At 52.3% G+C, this 27769-nt stretch overlaps 1 protein-coding gene across 4 annotated transcripts in view; it reads right to left on the bottom strand.

Annotated features, from left to right (window-relative positions):
- Window positions 1–19776, bottom strand: part of KIAA1614 — a 41405-nt gene extending 21629 nt beyond the window's left edge. For 2 of the 4 annotated variants that reach the window (XM_079920426.1, XM_079920425.1), the window contains exons 1-4: window positions 14502–14676; window positions 11846–12792; window positions 11111–11174; window positions 883–1026 (exon numbers count right to left, since the gene is read on the bottom strand). In XM_079920426.1, coding sequence (XP_079776552.1) covers window positions 883–1026; window positions 11111–11174; window positions 11846–12792; window positions 14502–14548 — 1202 coding nt within the window. In that variant the 5' untranslated portion in view covers window positions 14549–14676. Of the gene's footprint in view, window positions 1–882; window positions 1027–11110; window positions 11175–11845; window positions 12793–14120; window positions 14387–14501; window positions 14677–19646 lie in introns of those variants that run through there. The other 2 variants (XM_079920427.1, XM_079920428.1) reach the window with 2 other exon arrangements.
- Between the last annotated feature and the right edge of the window lie 7993 nt (window positions 19777–27769).

Consider the following 27769-nt stretch of genomic DNA (forward strand, 5'->3'; position numbering starts at 1 on the left):
GACTTCCCTAAGAGCACACAGCTAGTAAGTGGCAGAGCCAGAATTCAGTGGTCTGGTTCCAGAGTCTTAACCGCTTCTCTGCTGCCTCATTAAGCCTGCTTGCTCTGTGTCCTGGCAATCTCTCATCTCCACACCCTGCCCCCATCACTGCTCACCAGGATCACGGTGCAGCCTCCTCACTGCCCCTGAGTCCCCAGATCCAACCCATGCCTGCAGTCAGACCAGCTTTCCTGAAATGCAAATGTGATGGTGCTACCCACCTGCCTCAGATCCTTTGGTGGCTCCTAGCTATTACGGGAGGCACCCAAATTGTTCAGCAGGCCTGGAGGCCTCCATGACTGGCCTCCACCGAGCCTTCTGGCTTTCACACCGTGCACCCCCCAGCAAGTCCTCAGGCTCCAGCCTGGCCAAACTCCTGAGCATGGTGCTTCTGCTCAGTTTTTGCCCCAGGGATGCTCACCCCTGCCTCCCTCATCTGCCCTCATCTGAATATCTACGTCTCCTTCAAGCCCCAATTTACAAGCCACACCCTCCAGAGCCTCCCCTGTGCTTTCCAGAGGAGTTACAATAGGCTTCCTGCCCTGCACACGCATCTTTCCTCTCCTACACCACCGCCCACGGAACCGTATTGATCCGTGTGCCCGTCTTTTTCCCTGGAGACTGTGACCTCTGTCCTCCAGGGAGCTCGGATTATGTTCCATAACAGAACACGGGCAGGCCCTCAGTGAAGGTGTGCTGACTGACTAGAATGAAAGCAATGCCTGACACAGGAAAAACTCACACACAGACAGGAGGGAGGAGTGAGCAGCGGCATTATGGCTGGATCCCATCTCTTCTTCTGCCACAGCCCTCCCAGGCCAGTCTGAGCCGGGCCCCACTCACCGGCTGCCCTGGGCAAGGGTGGGCACAATATCGTGGCTGGCACGGACGGGCCGGGTCCTGGCCTTCATGCGGGCTCGCTGAAGCAGATGCTTGGCTTCCTCATGCCTGGGGCTCAGCACGGGCTCCGGCTTGGGACTAAAGGACCTGCAGGGTGGCACGTGGGCCAGAGCAGGTTGGGGAGGGATTAGAAGAAAATAACACGGATTAGGAGGGCTTTAACAGTGTCGAGCGTGGCTATGCCAGAAACAGCCCTGCGTGTGCAGCCTTCCTTGTCCAGCTCCCACACGGAGGGCACCTAGCCTGGGGCCTGGGGCCTGGCCCTGAGAGACTCTGGATGGGACCAGGGAGCTGGCCCACCTTGGACATCTGCTCAGAGACCGGAGGCAGAGAGCCCAGGAGGATCTAGAAGAGGGTAGGGGAGTCTCCAGATTATTCTATTGTTCCTTCCCTGGGCAGACAGAGGGAGTTATCTTGGAGGAGGGGGAGAAAAGGGCCTGGGGTTGTCGGGCTGGGCTCGTGCCCAGCCAGCCAGATGGTCTTCACACGTGTCCCCTCCCTCTCTCCTTCTGTCTCTCTCTGCACCCACACGTACCCACTGGAGCTCCCACCGCACCATCCTGAGCTCCCACTGCAGACACAAGGAATCAGCGCTCTGCCCGTCACTGTGCCGCTCCTCTGAGGGAATGACATTTTCATAAGGCCTCAGTCCCAATCCCGACAGGCATCAGTCCCGGGCTGAGAGACATGAAGCTGGACCCACATTAGGTCAGCAGTGGCTCGGGTTCATAATAATAAAGGTCCTCTAGCAGTCCTCTCCGCCTCCCGCGTGTGCTGCCTCCTCCCCAGCCAGTCCAGAGCTGCAGAAAATGATAGCAGCTCTTTTTCAAAGCCACCTCCCAGACAATGACATGCAGCCAGCGCTGGACTCCCCCTGACCGGAGCCCACCTCCCCAGCCAGGCTGGCTGGGGACGGGTGCGCTCTCCACTTGACAGATGAGGGCTCCGGAGCACAGAGGAGCACCTGGTGCGTCGTCGCTCAAGGTCGGACATCGAGTGAAGCAGAGCAGGCGTCAGCCAGCCCCAGTGTCTCCACATCCCCCGTCCCCTCCCCGCCCCTGGTCCCAGAGCAGGCCGAGGCGGAGTGGCTTCCGCAGCCCCGTGGCTGCTCCTGTCCTCACTGCACATATGTTGGGCTGTCCTCACTAGGGGGGGTCCGTAGAAAGAGGACCTGGGCAGGTAGAGGCTCAGCCCGGCCTGCATCTCAGACTGCAGCCCGCCAAATCCCGTGCCTTACCCACCCCATGTGTCACCTGGAGAAAGGGGCCTTGTCTTGACAAGGGGAAGGTACCAAGTCGTTTCCTAGGTGACAGATGACAGAGATGTGAGTGGGAAATGGCACAACGCTGAGGTCTCCTTGGGACAACCTTAGACAAGCTCTGGGCAGTCCGTGATTTTTTTTTTCCTTCTTTTTTCTTTTTTTCTCATTATTTGCACTTAATCCTGCAATTGGGGCCAAGATAAAAAATAAGAACTGCCAGAACAAAGGCACCATCTGTGCCTATGAACCCTGGCAGGGCCCAGGCGCAGTGCGGGAACCAGGAGGGCTTACGGCAGAGAATGAAAGTGAGTCTCCAGGCCTGCTGCCCTGTGAGGAGAGGCCTCCCTTTGCACAGCTTCCCGGGCAGGCAGGGCCTCCAACGTACGGCCGAGAGCAGCTGTGCTCCCCGAGGCTCCGGCTCCGCCAGCAGAGATAATGAGGTTACCAGCCCGGGGAGAGACGCATCTGCAGCCGCAGGCCTCTGGCTGCCAGCCCGCACGCTCGGAGCCTTCCGGTGACAGCTGTGGTTCCCCGGCTGTCGGAGGGCATTTGTCACAAGACCTGGTGGGCAGGCAGGAGGGCTCCAGGCAGCTGGCCAGATGCTGCCAAGATCGGCCTTCCCCCCAGGTTTTTAAACCATTTTCCAGCTTGGCTGTTTCCTTTCTGCTCCCTCTACTTGGAGCTGTTAATTTTTTTTTTTTTCCATCAGCTGCCCTGCTTTGGTTCCTGGCAGACAAAGCTGGTTTCTCCACTGATTAGAAAAGCAGGGTTTTTTAGGCGCCTGGAGGCATCCATGCAGTAACAAACTGAGCAGGGAGGGGAGCAGCAGCTACCTTCACAGATGGCAGCCAGGGTCAGCGGGGCAGGCAGCTCCCGGTCACGGTGCACCCTGGAGAGGGCAGGCCCTGACAGCCCTGTGGCGGGAAGGGGGTCTTTCTCCCAAGCGGCAGGGGGCAGACAGGTGCAGCGCTGTGAGCCTGTCCCAGTCTAACTGCCCAGCCCCCATCACTGCATTGTCTTGGTCCACCCGAGGGGCAACAACCCTGCCCGGCAGACAGGTTCTGACTCCTGAGGAGAAGGGAGACTCTCCACTCTAATCCGACCACAGCCCTGGAGCCAACCCCTTCCCATCACGGACTATAACCCACCGTCCCAGCTGTCACAGTTCCTTTAGAGATTTCCTGGAAGGACTGGGGTGGTCCCTGTGTGGCTTGGCAAAGACAACTCCATCTGAGCACAGAGAGCTTTTGTCATGGCCGTGAAAGCTCGCACATGGAGGGCTCATGAGCTCAGCGGGTGAGGCACAGGGAGAAAGTGGCTGAGTGCTTCCCCCAGGCCTGTTTCCCCATTGGTAGACAGCGGGAGTTACGCAGGGGACAGAACTCACATTGCCACCCTGTAAGCCAGGGCCTTTGGCCAGGTAGCCTGCCGTACCACAGGGTGGGGTGGGGGACCCTGACGTCCTCTGCGGGGGGTTCACAGATGTTTGGCCCTCAAGAAGCAGCAACGCCTAAAAGGGCTACTGGCTGGGGACCACGGGACTTCCACGTGCGTATTCTGGCCCTTCCATCTGCCTCTCCAACCACCAGCATCCTAAGCTGCTCCCCAGGACAAAGGGCGGCATGCAGCCCCCTCCTGCTCTGGTCTCTCCACCTAAGCCCGTTTCCTAGCAGAGAGACAGGCTTAGCTCTGACTGCAGCTCCCCTCCCACCCAGGCACAGCCAGGTCAGGCTCTCCAGTCAGGACAACCACCATTGTCCCCCAGTCAGAGAGGTCGGGGGACAGAGTGTCCTCCTTCTGCAGCCATCATAATCCTAGATTAAAATAATAAGCTCCAGCAAGTCCGGCTTTAACTCTTTCATCCCAGGAATATGAATTAGGGAAACAATTTGGAATGTAAAGAGATCTGACATTTCCCAGATTCCAGGATGCAGCAAGTAGAGGGAAAATACAGTGTACAGAACACATATAAGCCTTTCTGCCCAGCATTTGTGCCATTTTTGTATATTAGAAAGCTTTTTGATGACCAAGGATAGAGCGCTCCTGCTGTCACACTGTGTGCGGTTCCCCGAGTGAGGGGAATTGGAAAGGTGGGCCCGGAACCGATTCTGGAACACGTGCTCCATGAAGGCAGGGGCCTGTCTGGGCTCATTACCACAGACACCTTCTTCCCAGGGCTGCGGGACACGGACAGGACAGAGCTGAGAGTGGTGGTTAGAAGCGTGGCTCTGGGGCAGCCTGCCCAGGTTCTAATTCTGGGCTGCCACTTACCAGCTGTGTCACCCTGGCAGGTCACTTAGGGGTTAAGGCTCAGCTTCCACCTCTCCTAAAAAGGGGCTCAGTTGTTAAGTGAGACTGATCCCCTTATAAGTGCTGAGCACAGAGCCAGGAACTTGGTGAGATTCCATCGATATTAGCATTAATTATTACTGCTTTTACTATTTGCACCATTATTTTGTTAAGTTACTCTCACCCCCTTACTGAGCAAAGGATGGAATCCCTGAACACGAACTAAAATCACCTGCCGAAGAGATCCCCTTTTCGTCTGCCAGAAAGGCGTGTTTAGAAGAGACAGGCCATCTTAAAGCTAGAGAGGGTTTGGTGGGTTTTGTTCTAGACCTTCAGAGCCCTTAGCAGGGCTCCACAGAAAAGGCAATTTCCATAGAATGGGGAATGGGAGGAGGCTGTTTGGTAGCGGAGGGACACTGCTGCCCAGATAATAAAAAGGCGTTTCTCTCAACAGAGAAGGAAGAGCTGTTTAATAATGGCATATACCTGGACAAAACTCTAATTCGAAAAGATACATGCACCCCTATGTTCACAGTAGCGCTATGCACAACAGCCAAGACATGGAAACACGCTACGTGCCCATCGACAGACAAATGGCTAAAGAAGATGTGGTACATATAGACAATGGAATACTACTCAGCCATAAAAAGGAATGAAATAATGCCATTTGCAGCAACATGGATGCAACCAGAGATTATCATACCAAATGAAGTAAGTCAGAAAGAGAAAGACAAATACCATATGATATCACTTATATGTGGAATCTAAAATATGACACAAATGAACTTATCTACAAAACAGAAATAGACTTACAGACATAGAGAACAGACTTGTGGTTGCCAAGGGGGAAGGGGGGTGGGGGAGGAAAGGATTGGGAGTTTTGGATTAGCAGATGCAAACTATCGATATTATATACAGAATGGATAAACAACAAGATCCAACTATATAGCACAGGGAACTATATTCAATATCCTGTGATAAACCATAATGGAAAAGCATATGAAAAAGACTATGTATAACTGAATCACTTTGCTGTACAGCAGAAATTAACACAACATTATAAATCAACTATACTTCAATAAAATAAATTTTTTAAAAAAAGAATGGCTGCTGTGGGATACGCCTCATTGAACACCTTTGAAAAGATCTGGGTGGAGGTGTGCAGAGCTTCCCTAGGACGTCGACTCCTTACAGAGAGAGCAAAAAGGCTCTGTCCTTGCCTTCCTGAAGAAGGAGGACAAAAAAATCCTTGTGGGCTGTCGCTCTGCTAGCACTGCATGTGTGGAGGCAGGTGACCAAGACACCCCCATCTAGGGGGACAGTGGCCTGCTCCACTCTGGAGGCCATGGAGGAGGGCTTCCTCTTCTTGAATTTCAGCCCAACTCCTCAAAGATGAAAGGTCTTGAGCAAATTAACTTTCTTGAGCCTCTTTATTCACAAAGATCAGTACCCTAATGCGATTTTCCTGTGTGGGGTGTATGTGAGTGTGACAATGACATACATGCATGGCGATTGCAGGCAGCACTAGCTGTGAGGTAGGGCTTGAAGTGCTAGCATCCTTCCTTCTCCACCAGGACTTAGAACCCTAGATACTTCAGGAGCACGGTACGTAGTTGAAAACACTGGTGAGTGGTTAAACAAAACTTTTTTCTTTTTAGTTGTAGTCTTGGCAGGTTTGGGAGTGGCGAGGGGTTCCCTCTAGTTTCCCTTTGCGTCTGTATATCTGAGTTGGTGGGCAGGATGGGGAGTGGCGGGGGGTATGCAGGACGGACAGGGGCTTGGCTAGTCTTCATTACACCCTTGCCCGGGGGAGTCCTCAGTTACAGCCCTGCAAATCCTGGGGAGATGCAGGAGAGTTTCTTCTCCCAAGCTCACCCCCAGGGCTCCTCATGACCCCTTGAGACTAGGACCAGAAGATCCAGAACCCAACCAGGGAGCCAGAATGATCCCCAGATCCCCTCACCAGGCTACCCGTGTACCAGGCCACGGCACACAGCAATGTCCCAGCACTGCCAGAAGACAGGGTCATCCTACTGGAGGGAGTGGATGTGGCAGGAGGGAGACAGCGAACATCCCTCCATTTCCTACTGCCTTACCTAAAACCTAAATTCCAAGGCTCTCCATCAGTGGCCTCAGCCCACATTTCCACCCTGTGTCCTGATAGCATCTTCCACGCAACCCACCTCACACCTCTCCCATGCACTTCTGCAAGCCTTACCCATCTGGAATGTCGTCTCCTGGCTCCACCCAGATCCTGTCAAGCTCACAGGGGTGTCCAGCCCTTGGTGAGCCCTCACTTATACCCATGCATGCATGCTTCTGCCGAACATTTTCTGAGTGCCTGTTCCGTGCTGATACTCGGCAGGTACCGGGTCCCAGGGATAAGAACAGCATGGTCTTCGGCCCTAAGGAGCTCTAGAAGGAGCTCCACCAGCAACAGCTATGGCCAAAGCTGATGTAAGCAGAGTGGGCAGTGAGGGCAAAATGGGAATTCCTTCTGAAATTACACACAGTAGTAGGGCCACAGGAGAGTCTTCCAAAATGCTAGGTAATAAATTAAGTTTTAAAAGCCCAAGATTTTCTCACAGCTGTGGGCCTGACCACTTGAGCCACAGGCCAGGCCTCTGAGATTCTTGAGGGTTCCCTGTCTGCCCCTTCTTTAAACTGGAGTCTGCAAACAGCTTTGGAGCAGGGAGTTTTGACCACTAGCCATCTCAACAGGGGTCTGAAAATTGGGACCCACCAAAGTCTGAGTTGCCGCCGGCTGGCACCCTGTTCCTTCTTTTCTTGTGACGAGGTGTGTACACAGAGACTGGGCTCCCCATTGTGAGCCTCAGTTTCTGTATCTGTTGATAGAGATGGGCACGATTCCACCATGGGGATGGGGGGAAATCAACAACCTAGGAAATCCTCTGAGCTTCCTTCATCATTACAGCACAAATGAAACAACCCCAGAGACGCTCTCCATTTATCCCACAGCGGAGCAGTAGTTAAAGTCCCTGCAGACACACTTCAGGATCTGGGCCCCCCAAGATCACACACATGGAAGGCCCTGATTTGAAGCAGAGTGGGCCTGGGTCACATAGCACGGCCTCTCCAATGAGACTGCCAAGGAAGGCCCTGGGCCTCAGGATGCATGCAGCAGCCCAAGGCTGAGTGCCTTTTTGTAAAAAGCTGACTCCCTTTCGGTGCGGGGCCTGGGGCGAGCATTGTACTGACTGCTGCTGCTCCTCTGGTTCCACGTACTTTTTGCACGAGCGGGGCAATCTGTAATCCTGATACGCCCTCTCAGAGCCTCAAGACAGGGGAGAGGCCAAGTGGATCCTGGCCATTTTACAGACAGCAGGGACGGGACACCATGGGCTGCTAAGAACGGATGAGGGCAGAGCCAGTCCTGAGCAGAGGATCCTTCACTTCCCCCCCACCCCCCATCTCTAATAAGTCCAGTGCCCAGACACGGCCATGAGCAAGGTCGCTGACAGCACTGACCCCGCTGGCCACCTCTGAAGTGCTTACGTCTCACCTCATCCTCTCCCCACCCCCAGTCAATCCCATTTCCTGAATCATGTCAACAGTGACTTAGGAGAGAAACGAGCTTATCCCATGGAACCTGCCATTCACCCTTCTTTGTCTATACTTGAGAATACCAGGTTGGGGGAGGCCGAGGATCCCCGGATCCCTAACCCAAGGCATGGCCTGTGGGGACAGCTTGTGGCAGTGCTGCTTCATGGTTAGGGCACAGCGCTTGGCACGGAGCAGCTTTGACTGTGGACCCTGACTCCAAAACTTAACAGCTGTATGACTGGGCAAGTCATTTAGCCTCCCCCCAGAGGGGTCTCTGTCAGTGAAACAGGAACAGTCAATAGGGTTCGCTATCAGGATAAAGTGAGGATGTGGTGCAGCACAAGGTCTGGGAATTGAGTGTCAGCATGGTCTTCTGGAGGGAAGGACCACCAGGTTGCTCCGGTCCTCTGGGACGGAGTCTCCTCTTGCCCCTCAGTAGAGGGGACAACCATTTGGTCCTGGGGCATTTCTGGTGTTCCCTCAGCATCTCAGGGGTCTCGTCTCCACGGTCGACTCTCCCTGTGACCATCGCAATGAGCTGGGCCAGCTCCCCAGTCAGACAGTGACTACTGTCTTGGTCTCTGCTGTCACCATCATTTCAGGGCTTCTTGTCTTATCACCATGCAGAGCAGTAACAATTGAGGACATAATTAAATACGTGTTGGGTTAACTTGGTCACGGGGGTTATCTGGTTGCAACACTGAACTACACTGATGCTAAGTTTGACTGGGTGTGAAACTGGACCTTTTATGCCTCAAACACTGAGAAGATCTGAGGGGCTCACTGCCCGAGCACGTCCTGACTGATGTCCTGGCCCCTTCAGGATGGCCATCATGATGGTGACCACAGTCTCAGAGTCTACACTGCCCAGTGTCTTCAGCCCCTCAGTACACAAAGCCCCAGGACCCTGGTCCCATGTGGCCAGGGGTAAGGAGCTGAGGGAAGTGTGCCTTATTCCAAAGGTCTCTCGGGGAGTTCAGCTATACAGAAGGAGCATCAATAAATCCATCCTGCTTAGGGGAGAGGTGGAGCTTGCAGTGTCTTAGGGACCACTTTAGTATCTGACCAAGAGACTCAGGAATAGAACCAAATGAGGAGCCCTGTCCCAGAAGGGCTCTACACATGGCTGACCTTTCTCCCATCCTTGAACTAGGATGTGTAGAGCCCTCCTGGGACAGGGCTCCTCATTTGGCTCTAGAGGTATGCTCTTTGGCCCTTCAGCCTGGGTATCTACTCAGCAGGGGCCTGAGTATAGATCACCAATAAAGGTCCGTGGGGCACTGTGAATGAATGACCTTCCAAACAAGCCAGAAGACAGTTTTTCCCATGCCAACTCTATGCCTGGATATACGCTGGGCACCAACCTCATTCCACACACACATTCTCTCCCTTCATACATAGACATGTGAGATCATCATACATTACACATAAGCACACACCTACACATCCTACGCTGACACCCACATACCTTATCCAAACCCTAACCTGCTGCAGATGGTCTGGAAGGTGAAACAATAGTCCAGAAATCCCTACCCTGAGGATTCTACACAAATGCCATCTCCTCGCAGGACTGGGGGAAAGTCCCTCCCAACCCCATGGTTGAGGTTCTTTTCCTTTAAGATGCGTGTTTTTATTATTTGTTATCCAACATGTGAGTCAGGAGCTTTGGCTTCTCCTTTCAATAGTGACCTCTGGACAAATCCCCCATGGCCATCTTGCAGCTGAGACTTCCTCCCCCCGCCCCCCGCCCCCCCCCCTCCGCCGGCCCAGGTAAGAAAGGGTGGGAGTGGTGGGGGAGGAGCAGCGGCAGAAGAAGAGGCCCCACCTCCTCTGGGCACAAGGTCTGTGGGCCCAGGCTGCATCCTTTACGGCCCCCCAGGGAAGGACGAGGGGACAGGGCGTGGGCCAGGGTGTCGCTGAGGACCACAGTCACACCCCTCCACATCGCGGCCGGGCTAGGAGGGGATATGAGGAGAGGCTGACCGTGGCGGCCGTGGAGGCGGGAAGAGACCCCTGGCAGGAAGGGGGCAGGCACGACTCCAAATTATAAATAACGAGGGAGGAAGGAGACAGAGAGCCCCCTCTCCGCCAGGCCCTCAGCTGACGCCACTGAGAAGGCCAGTGGCCAGGCAGAGGCTGAACCCCTTGAACCTGGGCAGCCCTCGCTTTGTGAAAGCAGGACTGGGGGGCCCTGTCCACATGTTCTGAAGGGGAGGGAGGTCAATAAGTGGAATTTATCAGGCAGGGAGGGGCCTGATAATGGAGAAGTGACACTGCTGACCTTTGCCCTCAGCAGAAACCACGAGACCCTCAGGAGGGTGACGTCACTGCACGGCTGAGGAAATGGGGCCGCTCCCAGCTCCGGGACCTCTCTCAGCTTCACGTGCCAGGTGCGCAGCAAAGACTGAGGAGGAGGCCGAGGCCTGGGCAGCCACCAGCTCAGGCCCACAGATGGCTCCTCACCCTGCCCGGAGGGTAGTCTTCTCACCTGCCTGGTCGGGACACTGCCCCAGCCCCATCCCAGGCCCAGCTTCCCAGAGACATTCGTGGAGGGGCTAGAGCAAAGTCAGGGAGGCTGGGGGCAGTGAAGGCCTTTACATAACCCAGCACACCCCTTGATTGGGAAAGGAACTGGCGGAGTAAAAGCCTTGCATTCGGATATTTTCCCTAAGGATTTTCACGTCCATTATCTTGTGTTCAGCCTCACAACAGTCCTGAGAAGTATCAATACAACACACAAGTATTATTTGGCCCACTTTAAATATAAAGAGACAGAGGCTGGGGCAGGGAAATGAGTCCCAAGTCGTAGAGCAGGTCGTTTGCAAAGTACTCTTCACTGTGCTCCGTGCCCCATGGTTTTGCACAAGTAGCAGCGGCACAGCCTGGGCCACGGGGGTGGCTGGTGCCTTCTAAGAGGTCTCCGGGCGGAGCCATGGCCACCTGTGCTGCAGGGTTTGCCTGCCCTCTCGCTGCTCTCCTGATGCTGTGTAAATGAAGGTACAGGGACAACTGCCAGGAGGGAGGGAGGGACAGAAGATGTGCGCTCTGAGATCTTACCTGCTCTGGTCAGCGTCCTGCAGGGAGATGCCGGAGTCCCAGTCCACGTCCCCTGCTAGTCGCTCTAGGACCCAGAACAGAAGCAGAGATCAGGGCAGAGCCAGAAACTGGGCTCTTAGCTGCCACTTGAGAAACATGGAGGAGAAAGTTTTCTCCAGAAGCTATTTACTCCCCAGATGATTCCGACCCCCGAGGAGGAGGCATAGCCTGTCGTGGTGACTGCTGGTGGGCACTGTCATGCATGAGCTGAGGGGTGCCCCAGGGTCCCCTCAGGTGCTGGGTGAGGGAAGAAGGAAGGGAAAAAGCTGCCTCCGAGGGCTGAACGCTGAGCTCAGACTGACAGGACGCTAACCCTGTTTGTGGAGAATGGCTCCTACCAAGAGGACAGTGAGGTCTACTGTGGGGTGAGGATGTGTCATCTGAGGGAGGTGCAAAAAGCTACTCTAGAAAGAGCTACAAGCCACAGGGAAGAAATTGTGGTAGCCTCCACCCCAAGGATAGAGGATGGCCTCCCATTGGTCTGGGGGATCTGGGGGGACTTTAGCAGATGGGGCTGAGGTGGTAAAGAATCTCTGTCAAAGCCAAGACTAAGCGGACATCCTGATGAATTTGGTGACTGCCAGCCGTGCTCTCCCCCTTTCCCGCCCCACCCTTCCGCGGTAACCCCCTTCCCCCTTTCCTTCTCCTGGACTCCCTCCTGTGCCTCCACCACCACACCCACAGAGTGGGCCTTACCTGGCACAGCTCTGTCCCGGGATGAAGTCCAGGCTGGGCTTCCCACCTTGGAGGGGCCCTGCCCCCCAACACTTAGCATCTCCTGCAGCAGAAGGCGGTTCCTCTCCACGCGGTCAGACAGGGACAAGGTGCTGCCCCCGGTGCCCAGGGTCCCCAGGTCTCCAGCTCTCCAGAGCTCCCCCAGCAGGGCTGGCCTGGGGACGAAGTCCTCCTCGGACGTCAGAGACAAGCTGTCCAGGTCTTCCTGTGTGATGAGACCATCCTGCAGGGGGTATGACCTTCCTTTCCTCAGGCTGGGCCTGTGGGTGGTTTTGTTACAAGGACCAGAGCCCTCAGGCTGGCTTGGAGTGACTCTGTGCATGGAGCTCTCTTGCAAAGAGCTGGGCCCTGGCGGCACAGCCCTGTCGTGGTCAGGCAGTGTCCGTACTGCTTCTGGAGGCCACGGGCTCCTCCTGTTCCAGCTCTGGAGCCCAGAGGCAGGCGACCTGGGAGGCCCGGGGGCCCCGTTCCTGGCAGACTCCTCCTCAGTGACGCTGCTGTCCAGCAGCCCATCGTTTGGGTTCTGAGCATGATGGACCACCACGGCATCAGGTAGGGAAGACCCCTCTGATGGAGTCCTGGTTCCACCCACCTTGACTCGTCTGCATTTGGGTTTCTTGAGGGATGGCCGCTCGTGAGAAGTGAGGCAAGAGCTTGCCCCCTGTTTGCCTGCTGTCATCTTCTCCTTCAAGGCCCTCACCTTGGACTCCAGCACAGAGGGGCCTTGGACCTGTATCCCCTGTGCCCCAGGAGGCTGGGGGGCCATCAGGCTGGGTGTTCTGTCTTCTCGAGGACAGGGCCAGTGTCTTGGGAAGTGTCCATTCTCCGGCTGTGGCTCAGGGCCACTTCTCTCCACAGCTGAGGTCACCTCCATGGAGCTGGCTGTTCCGCTCCCTATTTTGGGTCCTCTGGAGGAGAAAATAGACAGAGTTCCTTAGACCCAGCACCTGGCTAGCTCCAACAACCTCCTGGGTCCCCAAAGTGCCTTGGGATAGAGCCCTGTCCAGAGAAAAATAACTTGGGGTCAGAGCAGGGGATGCCCCCTAGACAATGTGAAAGCACCTCGAAGAGTACAAATCATTGGACGGTACACATAAGTTATTACTGAGTTTTTTCTTCCAAGTCTAAGTAGTGTTCTCATTTTTCTACCCCCATTTTACATGTGGGGCACAGTGGAGAGTCAAACAACAACCAATCTTCTGCCCAGTGTGGACCAGAGTGAAAATGGGGGCCAGATTTCCCAGTCCCTGGCCTCTTGCTTTCCTGATAGGTGTCAGGCCTCAGAGGAGGATGGCAACACCTGCTAAGGGCCAACAAGCTCTTCCCTTTCCAAGGGGAGCCAATGCAGAGGATGGACTTCAGGAAGATACCACCCAGGATCTGACCCTCTGGCAGAAGGGGCCCCCTGTGCTCAAACCACAGGAGCGCAGCATGGGGCTGTGCCCACAGGGCAGCCAGGATCAGGTAGCAATGCCTATCAGCATCTGCTCTGTGTCAGGCAGGCCTGCAAGCACTTTCAGACATGCTCTCGCAAATAATCCTCACGCAGTTCTGCCAGAACAGGATTATTATCCTCATTCTTACAGACAGAGAAACTGAGGCACAGAGAGATTAGGTGACACGGGAGCTAAGGGAGGCCCAGTTGGGAACGCAAAGCTTCTCCTCCCAAGGCCAGGGCTCTTCCAAAGCACTCAGTGGCCGTGTACCCCCATTCCCCTACTCCTACGAGGATATTGGTCTAGACAGGGTAAGTGACTTGCCCAAATTACACAGCTCCTTGGTGGCACGGTTGATGTCAATGTCTTCAGAGGGAACAAAAGTGAGCACGAGATTTTACTCACCAAGTTGTTCTGTGCACACATACATGCCACAATGTCTTAATATTTATCCTGCTCTCTGAGAACATGCTCCGTCTCCATCATACATCTAGATATGTCCCACTTGAAGTAAACTGCATGTATTTACATAAATACATGCATCCATATTGACACAAATTACAAACAAGAAGTTATTCACCTCATATATTGACCAACGATTCACCACAGAATTCTCTTAAATGCAAGTCCCTCTATAGTCACTTACTACAATTCAATTTTTACATTTCAGGAATATACATATTTCACCAAGCAAAATACACACACAGTGTGTATGTTACCTCAGTTTTAAGCCTGTGAAGTTTAAGGCCTATCTTTGGGAGGAAGAGATCATTTACTACACCAGTTAATCTAGAAGTTACCAGCTTTGTCTTGGCAGCCCGGCCACCCGTTCCTCTCTTCTAAGGTTCAATCCAGAAAGCAGGGGACGTGAAGGTAATGGGAGCAATTTCAGCCACATTACAATAACTTTCTTTCGGGTAAATTCGAACAGCATTCCAGAGATCATCCATCTCCGGAGACCTGGAAGGATGCGACCTTCCCCTGGGGAACAGTGGGTATCGGCTTGTGCGGCTCGGCACCGCCGAAGTCTACGGCCCAAGTGCTGTACTTCTCTAAGCCAGAGACGCTGAAATGAAGACGGACGTGACGGACGGGCCTCCCCTGCGACCCTCCCTTCCCGCTCCCCACTGGCGGTCCCGCCACCCCCGGCCCGCCCGTCGCCTCGCCTCCTCCGTACTCACTGAAGGCTGCCACCGGCAGGTCGGGCCGCCACCTCCATCCCTTCCATCCCCGGCGAGGCCGGGGCCTCCTCTCACCCCCCTCCCTCCCGGGCCCACTTCGGGGACCGGGGGCGCGCGGGCTCGGCCGGGGCTCCGAGAGTGCGGCCCGCAGGCCTCGGCCCTCGGGGCGCTCCCGGCTGGTCTCCCGGCTCTGCGGGCCGCCCCGGGGCTCCGAGTGGGGTCGGGCCGGAGCAGCCGACCCGCGGGCCGCGGCCTCCCTCCGGGTCCGGGGAGGGGACGCGGGGTTGGGCGGGGAGGAAGCGGCATGGGCTGTTAGCTCATGGTTCGGCCACGAAGGGGAGAGAGGCCAAGCCCGGCGCCTTCCCGGCCGGGACGGGAAGAGGGAGCGGGAGAGCAGAAAGGAGGGGCGGCGGAAGGGGCTAGAGGAGCGGCCCTGGCCCCCACCCCGCCCCGCCGCCCTCCGCGCTCGCCGCGGTCCCGGTCCCGGCCGCCCGCGCCCTGCGGAGCTGCCCCTCCCGGCGGCGGCGAGCGATGCCCTCCAGACGTCTAAGCGGCAAGCACGCCCGCGAGTTTGGGGACTCGGACGGGGCGGGGGCTGCCTTCCGGGCCGCCGGACCTAACCTCTCCCGGCCCGGGTAGCCCAGTCCGCCCGGCGAGCGCCCGCAGCCGAGGCTTCTGGGAGAGCGCGGCCGTGGGACGCGGCTCCACGCGAGCCAAAGCTGCGGAAACACCACTTTCTCCCAGAGCTTCGCGGGAAGGAGTGTAACCCTACACCCGGGGCGTGGGGAGGAGGCTCGGCTGTGGGCTGTCTGGGTGGAAGCTGAGGAATGCCCTTTGTTTAGACAACTTTTCCGGAGGAGTCGCCCTCTCCGAGGGGCCGTCTCCTTGGAGGTCAAGGTCATTTGTTTCCGCTTTCCAGCGGCGCGAGGGGACCCATAGTGGACGAGAGTTCCCTCATCCTGTCCTGCTTAGGGGAGAGCCAGGTGCCTGCACTGGCAGTCGCCTTGAATGGGGACCGATTCTCGGGGGTTCTGGGCACTCCTGAAGATCCCTTGTCACTTTTTCCAGACCTGGGATGAAGTAGCTGCAAAGGACTTTACCAGCAGCTGTGGCCCCAACCAATTGGGCTTGCTTTCTCTTTCCGCCCAGAGGGAGGGGACAGGTCCCCAACTATATCCAAACCTATTTTTCCACAACAAACGGGAAACAGTAAGAGAATTAGGACCCAGGAGGTTCCGGAAATCTCTACAAAGGAAAAGTGCTGATCGTTTCCTTCTGCCAACAAGTTTCTCTCTCAAGCGCGGTTGCTATTTGCACTGAGGCACTACAGTCACCATCTAGATGACAGACCTGCAACAGTAAGGACCACACAGTGTGCTAACTGCTGCGCAGAGCCAGGAAGGGTGGCAGGGAAGGATGGTAAGGAGGCCTGCCCTTAAGTGAGTAGGAGTTACCCTGCAGAAGAGGGGGAAGGGGGCATCTGGGCAGGGCAAAAGCATACAGGTCTGAGAGCAGCTGTTTGGGGAGCTGTGGGTGGACTAACCTTGGGCTAATTTAGGAACCGGGGAGATTATCTAGGGCAAACCCCCTGTGTTACAGAACAGGCCCAAGGTCACACAGCTCTGGGACAGGTGGTCTCCAGAGTCGTGGGTAGTGCTCTTGCAGTTAACATATTCCCAGAGGAAGCGGTTCTTCCAACAGGGCATTTACCATTCTGTGCTTGTTAGTACCGATCACTTCATAATACAGTAACTGGTACCATTTATGGAGGGCGCCCTGTGCACCTGGCATTGGGTTAAGCGCCTTACATTCCTTGTCTCAAACTGCAGCCTTAAGAGATGGGTACTGTTTACTGTCTCCTTTCTACAAATGAGGAAACTGAGTTAGGTGATCTGCCCAAGGTCACAGAGCTAATAAGTCCAAGACCCTCACATTAACCCCACAGTACAGTGCTGTTGCCAGCATTCTGCGTGTTCAACATGGAAAGATTCCGTTTAAAGAAGTAAAACTAATTGTGAAGTGCTGTGATAGTCAAATTATGTTGCCATGATGGTCTGGCCCTTACATTTCTGGATCCTTTCTGCCTTCCTATTCTGCCAGCCCAGGTAAAATCCTGTAAACCTCAAAAGACTCCTTCTTCCCCTCCATATGCCATGTCAACCCTACCAACAACGATACTATTACTATTATTGGGGACCTCCTATGAGGGAAGGCATTCTAGGTAGGACCTTTTAGATCTTTACAACAACCCTGCAAAGTAGGTATGGTGTATCCCTACTTTAGGAATATGGAAATCGGGGTACAGGGAGGTTAAGGGACTTGCCCAAGGCCACACAGCTAGTATAGCCAGAGTCTGAACCCAGTTCTGTCTGGGTCCAAGACCTTCTGCCTTGCTTCCTCCTTTCATAGACGCAACTTTGGAGCTCAGCCTCTTAGAGGTTCCAGCTCCAGGACTCCGGCTCCCACCCCTCCCCCAGACGTTAATGATCTGTAAGGCAAGTTTCTGAAAGTTCTAGCAAGGGCTTAATATTTAAAGGAGACCTGCCCTCCACCTTTTAAGATGCAAATAATCACCTTCAATTTACTCATTAAGTTTGTTATTTTGCACTTAACAGGGGGATGGGGTGTCATAGCTATACAGAGGCACCCGTCCTAAAAACACCAATAAGCAAATCCTTAGAATGCTCTTAAATTATCATGGCATTCACATGTCTGAGGGCACTTCTCATTCATCTGGTTTCTATTTGGTTCAGCAAATATCTCTTGAGCTCCTACTATGTGCCAGGCACTGGGGAGACAAAATGTAGTACCACAGACCCTGCCCTTGAGGAATTTCCGGTCAAGGTGGAGTGGGGGAGGGGCAGGTGCTTAAACTTACTGTGTAAGTGGTCCCATCAAGGTTAGCGTAGCGTAGAGGTGTGGGTCGTTCACAGGAATAGCAAGATTGAGATGTGTGTTGGGTGGGACGGGAGGTATCACGGAGAGCTGGGTCTTGCAGCATGAGCAGGAATTAGCCAGACAGAGGGGGAGGGGTGGGAGAGGCACGTCAGAGGGGGGGATTAGCATAAACAGAGGCACTGATGTGTGAAACTGCCTGGTTTAAGCGTTAAGTGTAAAAGTTAATCTGGGAAAGTCTGGGGCTGGGGTGAGGCTGCAGCGCAGGGCTTGCGCTGGCCCCTGGTTGAGGGCCTCTAGGCCTGGGGTGAGGAGTTTGGACCCCGTCCTTTGACGTGGGAGTCCCTAGAGGGTGGTCTGCATCAGGCCTTAGCCTTGAGCATGGCGCGTTTCTGGGCTGGGGAACTGCCTTATTTCCTTGTGTATCAGACACTTTCATTACCAACCTTTGGAGAGAAATCTAGGAGGAACATGAATATATAGTAAATAGCAATCATGTAGTCCCCTTCCTCCATTTGAATCACCTAGGGAAACCCACCATCCCAGGAAGCCTCCTTCCCCTTAGCCTGGATGAAAAAACAAGCCTCACTCCTCCTCTCCACCCTCCCCCAGTGTGCTCTGAACACTCAGCTTGAATAAGGAGCCTTGTGGGATGTGGAAATAGGGTTTCACTTAGGATGGAGGGAAAGGATGAAACAGTCCTTTGAGGTCAGTGCGTTAGAGCAGGTCGGGTGGGAATGGATGGGAGGGATGCCTCTGCCATCCCTCCACTGTACTGCCTGAAGGACCTTGTCCAGCTGGAAAGCAGAATTTCCTGGTCGCTCCTGTCCTGGTCATGGGGCACGTGGTCGGAGGAGCACTCAGGCAACTGATCCTGGCAGCGACTCTTGGGGACACTGTTCACTGCCCAGGGCCTCCCCTCAGGCCCTCATAATTTCCTTCCAGCAGAGGCTCAAGAGAGTGTCAGGACTGGTCTCCCATGTGCCTGCCTCTCCCCTGCTTGGAACCCTCCCACTATTTCCCAAGGTTTACTCTGACCGGTGTCTGTGTAGACTCTCCTGGGACTCTGCTCGAAAGGCTGTTGCTCAGGTCTCACCCTTGAAGATTCTGATTCCTTAGCTGGAGTTAGGCCAGGACTCTGTTTCCTAATAAGCTTCCCAGGTGATTTTGAGGCCCAGTTTCAAGAAGCCCAAGTCGTCAGGTTAAAAGGCAAACTCCTTCTTATGGCACAGGGGTCCCTCCAGCCTCGCTCTCACTACCCCGACAGTCTGTCCTGCACACCCACCATATTGAATTGCTTCTAGTTTCCCCGACTGGCCACAATGGTTCACATCTCCTCACCTTTGCCCATCTTTCCTTCAGCCTGACACACACTGCTTCACTCCACACACATATACATCCCATCCCAATTTGGATGTCTCCTCCTAGACCTTCCACACTCAGCTCAAATGTCGCCCCTTCAGGGACACCTTCCCAGCATCCTCTGCAGTCCTCCCAACCTGGGTTAGGGCATCCTGGGCCCGCTTCTGCCAAAGCACTTATCACATTGAGTTGTCAACATCTGACACGTCACAGAGTGCTTCCTGATCCACATGCGCGTTCCTGGCCCCAACACGTGTCCGGTACATAAAAGCTATTGACTAGATGCCACGTGGTTAAATGAAAGAAAAAATCCCTATCAGGTAAGGATGCCTAAGAGGAGAAGAGGGGGCCACTGCTGCTAAGAGCATCAAGATCATTTCAAAGGATTTGGTTAATTCCCTCAGTATGGCCCATCCTGCCCCAGGGCCTGTGAGAAAGTCGGTCACTGGCAGGGCGAGGACCGGCACCTGGGCTTCCTGATGACTGCCATTTATGCCTGATGCTCAGGCCTCCTTGCACCTGCCCCTCCTCTCTTTCCCCAAAGTGGCCATTGATCACAGACAGTGGCGTGGACCTTACACTTCAATTCTGAATGAGCCTGGAAACTTGGAGATAAAATAGCTCTCAGAAGAAGAAATAGATGGGGAAGGGGAGAGGAGAAAATAACAAGAGAGAAGCATGCAAAAATATGTTGAGAGAAGACAGCAGGTACATAACAGTCAGGCAACACAACAACTGGGCACCTCCAGAGAGCAGCCGCTCAGTTTTCTAGTCATGCCGCTCTGCACATGCCAACACACAAGTGTGAATACACGTATGCCATGCTGTCCTTTGCCACACGTGCCTGAATTGACTAAGACCCAAGAAAGTCAAAGGCGTGGTTCCTACCTGGTCAGGGTCAGCCTGCACTGCTCCCCCCAGGCGGGCAGGCAGGGAGCTGCTGGGATGGGACAGGACCTTCCCTGGAGAGACGGACTCCAGACTTCACTGCCCTTGAGGGCCACTCTGAGTCTGCTGGGCGTCTGTTCCCGTGTGAGCCCGAACTGTAGCTTTTCATTTCATAATCCTAATCATAAGGAAATGACTGGGCTTAGGCAAATATTTTAAAACTCTCCCTCCCACTCTCCCATGCCTGGCCTGTGGGAGGCCGTCATCAGTATAAGGAGAGGACACCTAGCTTTCACCTGTCTGTCAATAACCATGGTCATCTTGGCCAAGTCAATTTTCTCATTAACTAAATGAGAGCAGATGCAGGGAGAAAGGTATTGGAGGTTGACTGAGAGCTGGAGTCATGTTTGTGACAGTTTTTGATCTTGAGAAAAGACAGAAAATGCTCAGTACTATTCAATAACTGGATTAAGACATAGGAGAGTCTATGAAAGCCTCGGGGAGCCCTTTCTAGCCCCAGGCTGTGCAACACCTCGTCCTGCAGGGGTTCTTGCCTCGCCATTCCCTCCTGCCCCCACGAGCCTGGCAGGTTTTGCTCCGGACACAAACGAGCCTAAGAAGCAGCCTCTCTCTGAGCAAATTCCCTCCACTTCCGGGGGCCATTGGAAAGTTTTTTTTTCCTGGGTTAAATATGTGGTGGGCGAGGTATAGAGGAAAAGACCCCAATTTGAAAAGTTCAGGATTAGTCTCTGGCAACCTGGGTTCAGCTCTGGCGGGACCACGTCTACTTGTGGGTCCAAGGACTGGTCACTCCGAGGAGTTCAGTTTCTTCATCTGGAAATGCTGGGCTGGACTAACAGGTCCCAAACTAAGCTTCTCAGAACCCCAGGGCCCTGTGGGGTATGAGTAGGTCTCCTGTGAAAAAGAGATTTCAAGTCCAATAAATTTGGGCGATAATACATGCCATCTCATCCTCCTGGCAGGTCATTAGGCCCAGAGGCATTTCAAAGGCTTAGCCAAGTCCTGAAGTGAAAACAAAACAAAACTAAACCAGTTTACCTTTGCCTAACTTCGCCTTTCTCAAAAGTAATGGACCATGGAAACTGTTTCCCCCCAAATAGCAATTAACATCTTAAGGAACACACTTTGGGACAACCTGGACCAGACAATCTCTCAGGTTCTTTCCTGTCAGGGTGGTCTAGGTCTCTTGACACAGAGGGGAGGAGCAGGCAGCTGCTGTGCAGCAAATTCTAGGATCCCATAGAGAGGGCCAGGCTGCAAGCAGAAAAGACTCCCTTGGGGGCAAGTGGCAGCCCATCCCAGCTAAATTTTATTTTATTTTTTAAGAAAATCTAATGCTAAGAGGAGTTAGAGACCAAAAAAGGTGAGACTGAAAAAAAAATCTCAATTTCCATTCTGATTCTTTGTCAATTTGACTAAGTCAGTTCACCTTAAAACTAACAGCCTCACTTTGCCCATCTGAGAAAAGGGAGAGCAAGGGAGACTTGGTTGCAGTCACTCAACATTAATCCTCAGAGAGGGGTTTCCCAACCTGGGGTCCCTAGACACCTGATGGGGAGGGGAGCGTAAGCTATATCCCATATTTAAAGAAGTCTAAAGGAAATTATACATTTACCATGAGAAGTGTCTTTGCTTTTGACTGGTATTGTATCAACTCAGTATGACAACGTGGGTTGTCATGGGGACAAGGATTATCATGCAATAAATATGGTTGGCTTGTTGGACAAAACCTTTACAGACTTAAGGGCCATAGAAGTAATAAAAGAATCAGCTGGTAACAAAAAGGTAAGAAGAGGTTGGGTCCAAAACAAGTTTTAAGAGCTATGGTGGAGAGCGAAGGGGTGGATGGGGTCTGGAGGAGGTTAGGGTGTTCAAAGAGAAGATACCGCCCCAAGGAGAATCTGGGGTTGCCTGCAGAGGTACGTTTAGTGTGTAGAGGGCTGTGACACGGTGGCCCTTTTCAGAGCTTGCTGGGGAAGGGTGTGAGGTGCTACCTTTACTGAGCTGAGGAGAGAGGAGTCCCCATAGGGCCAGTGGGCTCAGGGATCAGGCTAAAGTAGATTCTCTATAACTTCTTAGAAAGCATTCTGGGAGTGCCAGTGTCTGAGGGTTTGCCATCCCTTGAAAGCTCTGATTTTGTACGTGCAAAGTCCTGCCCATTGAGCCCCACATAACCCCTTCATAAGCAGCCACGTTTGGAAAGGTTCTCTGCATGGTCCATGGCTATTTTCTTTTTCCCCCAAGATGCTGTTCACCCAGAATCACCTCTCTACTCTCCTCCTCCCCTTTCTCTCTCTTGGGCCTCTTCACCAACATCTTCCCAGCAACATCTGGCTCCATTTCTGCAGCAGTCTTAGGAGCTGGGCCCTGGGGACTTGTTTCTGCCCCCAGGAGAGCAGCAGTGAAAATCATAGTTGGTACATCCCTCTAAGTCACCAAAAAGGTGCTTAGCTTTTAAAACTTCTTCAGTATGGAGCATCTAAGACAAAAACAATCTTTCTCTTGCTAATGTTGATACTGCTAATAATATCTCTTACTGAGTTTGGGCCATTTCTGTGAAGATTTAGACGAAATAAGAGGAGAACTGAGGTGGATTCCATCTGCCCCAGGACCTGAGCCAGGCTTCTGGCTTTAGCTAACTGGCGAAAGCTGAAAAGGATTTTTCTCTAGGGTGTTGAGTACAAAACATTTTGGGGTGTGTGTGTGTGTGTTTAATCATGTCAAATGAACTGATAAATAACTGCATAATTTGGGCTGGAGGAGTTAAAGTATAGGGGAAAATGCAAAAAGCTTTGAAATGGTCCAAAAAGCATTATTGGGTGCACTGTCTACTGCATCCTTTCAGGTTATCTGAGTTATTTTACAATTCTATAAATTGTAGAAAAACTGACAGTAATGCACATTATTTTCGTCCATACGAATGCCAATTATAGTTGGTGGAATTGACCCATGAATATTGACCAGTTTTGCTGATTTTGCATTTATTTGTAAATTTTTCTCACCGTTCCAGATGTCTATATATTTGCCTGCGTTTCAGATTCTCTTCTGAACAGGTTGTAACACTGTATGGGTTCTCTTATTAATTAATGACAAATAAAATCTATAATTCTATGAAAGGCATGACTATATCCTCTTTTAAAATTACCTTTTGAGGGGCTTCCCTGGTGGCGCAATGTTTGGGAGTCTGTCTGCCGATGCAGGGGATGCGGGTTCGTGCCCCGGTCCGGGAGGATCCCACATGCCGCGGAGCGTCTGGGCCCGTGGGCCATGCCCGCTGAGCCTGCGCATCCAGAGCCTGTGCTCTGCAATGGGAGGGGCCACGGCAGTGAGAGGCCTGCGTACCGCAAAAAAAAAAACAAATTAAAATTATCTTTTGATGTGTCCACAGAGAAGGGGCCATGTGAGGACAGCGAGAAAGCAGCCGTCTGCAAGCCAAGCAGTTACGCTTCCAGAGAAACCAAATCTGCTAACATCTTGATCTCTACCTACCAGCCTTCAGGACGAGAAATAAATTTCTGTTATTTAAGCTACCCAGTATGTGGTATTTTGTTATGGTAGCCCTAGCAGACCAAGACAATTTACCCAATTTGTTTATCCATTTACCTGTTGATGGACATTTGGTTGTTTCCAGTTTTTTTGCATTGTGAATAAAGCTGCTATTAACATTCATATACACAAATTACCTTTGGCCAAATTTATTCAACTCATGTTTTCAATTACGCTGATATTTCTTAGCGTAAACCAGGCATTATGGTTGGACACTGAGGAGAGAAAATTAGATAGCACCCTTGTCCTCAAGAACAGTCTAGAATGGGGGGGAAATTTGGGGTGGTGGGTAGAGACTGACAAATGACCAGACTTGATAGAGATAAGGAGTGCTCCAAAGGGGGTACTGGTGGAGTGTAAGAACAGGGGCATGTTAGTTTTTCTGAAGGAAAGTGAAAGTGCTTGCTGGCTTTTCCTGGGCAGGTGAAGGGCAGGAGGAGAAATTCTCTGGAGAATCAGCCTCACGCGTGGAGGCAGGGAGACAGGCTTTCCTGAAGCTTCCATTCCAAGGATGGGTAGAAATGAATATGGACTAGCAGAAGGAGGTTGGATTCTTAAGAGCCTCGTGTCCTACAATATATAGGACAGATTGTAGGTAGCATTTAAAATTTCAGAAGAGTAAAATTTTTGGCTTCTCATATCTCCTGGCATGTCTAAGGGAACAAATACCGTGGTCTGAGAAGTCACTGATGATTTTGAGTCACTGATGAAATGACATTGTTGGATGTGTGTTTACAAAAACAAAACAAAGTTCCGGATTGCAGAGGGAAGATGGATTAGAAGCAAGGGGACTAGTGCCCCAGGGTAGGTTCTCCAGTAGAAGGTGCTGAGAGGAAGCATGGGGTATACAATATTTGTTAGAGAGCTACACCTGTGAAATTAAAGGGAGAAGCAGGATGGGTGGAGGAAGAAGTTGAACCACAGAGAGGGGCCGACAAACACTTGGCCAATCCAGCATGAGGCCCTGGGGTGAATATTGCCCCTCAGAGTTGTCATGTGTTGGGACAAGATGGCTGAGCATTTATATGCCCGGCATAAAGAACAGTCACTCCATGTGGATTCGTGTAGTCACTGGACGTTGATTGCCCCAGAAAGGGCATGGTTTGTAGTGAGGTAGCTGTCTGCCACTGAGGCAGACCCTGGAGGAGCTGTCAACCAGAGACACTGCTCACAGCAGCCCCCTTACCTGTGCCCCCACACCTGTGAAGCAAGTCCTTCCTTGGACAGAGATCTGGGCGGGGCACTTCTGTGTCCATCTTAATTCACCCTTTGTGTCATTCGGCTCACTTTTCCACACATGTCCAGACAGCAGTTCTTCAGGACTGTGGTGAGATTTTCTTCCCGAGGGAGGTTAGTAGGACAAGCCAGCCCCCCACTGATGCAGTGGGTCTCTGGGCCACAGTTGATGCTCCTTCACTCTAGATGCCTCTCCTCGTCAGTTATCAGCTCTCCCAGCTTCAGAGGCTAGTCTGATGATATGACCCAGACCTTACCCCCAAGGGGCCTGGGCCCTGGTCACTGTGTCCTTGGGCTGAGGTTTCTGTATCTCTCCGTTTACAGGCACAATTGGGAGTATCAAGGGTGCCCAGGTCACCTGTGTTAAAAAATAATTTTCTTTCCAGAAAAAAGACAAAAGCATGACTCTTCGACAGATACAAAGATTAATGAGATATGTGTATATACACAAAAGCTCAGGGAAGCCAAAAAGCACAGACGTTTATGGCATAAATGAAAGTTGGGATGAACTGCAGGTAGAGACAAAGTTTTTCTCTACAGTGGGAAGAGAGTCCATTAAAATCACTACTGGACAAGACAGAAGTTATTTCCTATAACTTAACAAAGAGTTGCAAAACAGCTTGAGTTGAGGAATAAGACTAGAATCCGATAATCCTGAAGGATTATAAATGATATATTATAAATTATAAATGATACACGTGTTCTTTGAAACATCTGTTTTCTACACCTGGGTGCCAAACATACTCCTCCCGTCCCCGCTGCTCATAATAGCAGCCCTCCTCTTCCTGATGATCGGGATCAATTACTCTACCAAACCATGACTCCTCTGTTTGCCTGCTGGTGCCTGGACAGAGGAAGCCCAAAGTACGCTAGCTCATAATTCAGTGGGACCAGGACTTCCAGTCCTGCAGAGCTCAGAGTCAGGGGACAGAAAGCAGAAAGTGGATTAATGAGCTTGATGCTAAGTGGAGCTATTCCTGCTTCCACACCTTGTTACTCAGACTCTGTGTCCTTCCCTTTGGGGGCCCAGTACCATATACAGGGTTTTGATTCAATGCATGTATGGAATCCTGGAGTGTGACACCCATACTCACAGAGTACTGCCTCTGCTTGGCACTTATCTATGCTTTCAGTATACCATTCCACAGCTCTTTCAGGCTGGCAGCTTCTAGGTGGTGAATTCCATGGTCATGAGCTGACTCTCACACCCCCCATGCTACAGTTAGCCCTCTGGTCTGAGGTGGTATTATATGGAATCCCATACCAGTGGATAAAGTACTCTGAAAGGCTTCAGATGGTGGTGCTGATTGAGACCCTCTGTGGTCAGGAAAAGGCAAACCCATAACCTGAATATGTATCTATTCCTCTGAGGGTAAAGAACAAACTTCTGAACCTTCCAGGATGGAAAGGGCCTAATGTAGTCAACTTGTTACCAGCTGGATGGTTTTGTCTCTTGAGGAAGAGCAACTAGTATGGTGCCATAATGGGCACTCCGTTTTGGTCTCTGTTGTAGGCAGGATGACTCTGGTGGCAGCAGAAGCCAAATTACCTTTGGTAAGTGATAGTCTACATTTGTGGCCCATGAATAGCCTCCATCTTTGCCCCCGCAGCCACTTTGTTCATGTTTCCATCATGCCAACACGGGAGCGGCTGATGACAGAGGCTGGCTGAGGTCAGTGGGATGAGTCATCTGTCTGCTTGGTCGTTTAGTTCTTCATCAATGGTGGATGCTGTCTGAGGATGTTAACATGTGATTCAAAGATTTTCCCACTTCACCCCCATTTCCATAAGTCCATCCACAGACCTTTACCCCAGACCCCTTATCCCTGATCTTCCCGTTTTTCCTAATCAGCTAGCCAGGCCATTTGCCACGATATAGTCTAACCTTGGGTCACTTCTCCTTTCTGCACCAAGTGGATGACCAGTACACTGCTCAAAGCTCTGACAATTGGATTTTCCTTCATTACTGTCTTTCAAGGTTACCCCTGTGTGAGGCTGCAGTGCACCTACTGTCCAATTGCAGCTTGCACCCACATATGGAGCTGACCCATCCATGAAACGAGCTCAGGCTTTTTTCTCCTCTTTCATTTGGTTTTACAGGGTGTCCCATACAGCCATAGGTGTGCCCTGAGGGAGGAGCTCTCAGGCAATCATGGTAGGTGAGAGGGGGGTCTAGGTTACTTGTTCATGCAGCCTGCTTGTGCCCTCTGACCCTCCTAATGCTCAGTCCTGGGGGTACCACTTCCACCCAATCTGACTCACTGGGTCTGAAAGGACCCAGCATTTGATGGGCAGTTCTAGCCACAAGGTTGGTTGGTGACCCATGGTTAGACATTCTTTCTCTATCAGGGACCACTAGCAGGTTAGAACTTGTTATTCAAAGGCATATAATCCTTCACTGCAGAAGGCATGGTCTTACTCCAGAGCCTGGGGGCTCGCATTGGAGTTTGCCACAAACTCCACATGGTATCTTTCCCCACCACTGATATCTCCAACAACACCATAGGGTCTGTCAGGTCATAAGGCCCAAGCAGCAGGATTGCTCACATGGCATCCTGGGCTGGTTGCAGAGTCCTTTGCTGCTCTGGGACTCATTCAAAGTTCGCAGCCTTTCACATCACCTGGTACATGAGTCAGAGCAGTATCTCTGGGTGTAGAATATGCTGACTCAAGAACTTGAACAGGTTTACCTGGAATGTTTCCTTCTTTATGGTAGGAGGTACAAGATGCAATAATTTGTCTTTCACTTTGGAGAAGAGGTCCTGGTTACTGGACCTGATGACTGGACTTCTAAAAATGTTACAGATGTGGCAGGCTCCTGAATCTTCTCAGGGTTTAGCTCTGACCCTCTGGAACACGCGTCTTATAAAGGTCTCCAGTGTGCTAGCCACCTCTTGCTCATCTGACCCAATCAATATAATGTAACCAATGCAGTGGATCAATGTGATGTACTGTGGATGTCCAGCAGACCTGGATCTCTTTGGACTTAATATGGCCTTGGAACAAAACTGTTAATGTATACTGTCATTGTCTCAGAAATGTGAATTGTTTTTGATCCTCTGTTTTTATTGGAAGAGAAAAGAATGCCTTCACCAAGTCACTAGCTATAGACCATATACTCGAGGTGGTATTGAGTTGATCTAATGAAGATACCACATCTGGCATTGTGCCTGTGTCTGTCGTTATATTTGATTGAGCTTGTGGTGGTCTACAATGACCCTTCCTAATTCATCCAGTTTCTTCAGGGCCCAGCTTGGTCAAACAAGGATGGAGAGGAGGAGCAGAGGGATAGAATGTGGCAATAATCTCCATTCTCCTGT

This window comes from Stenella coeruleoalba (genome assembly GCF_951394435.1).
Source record: "Stenella coeruleoalba genome assembly, chromosome: 1".
Lineage (NCBI taxonomy): Eukaryota > Metazoa > Chordata > Mammalia > Artiodactyla > Delphinidae > Stenella > Stenella coeruleoalba.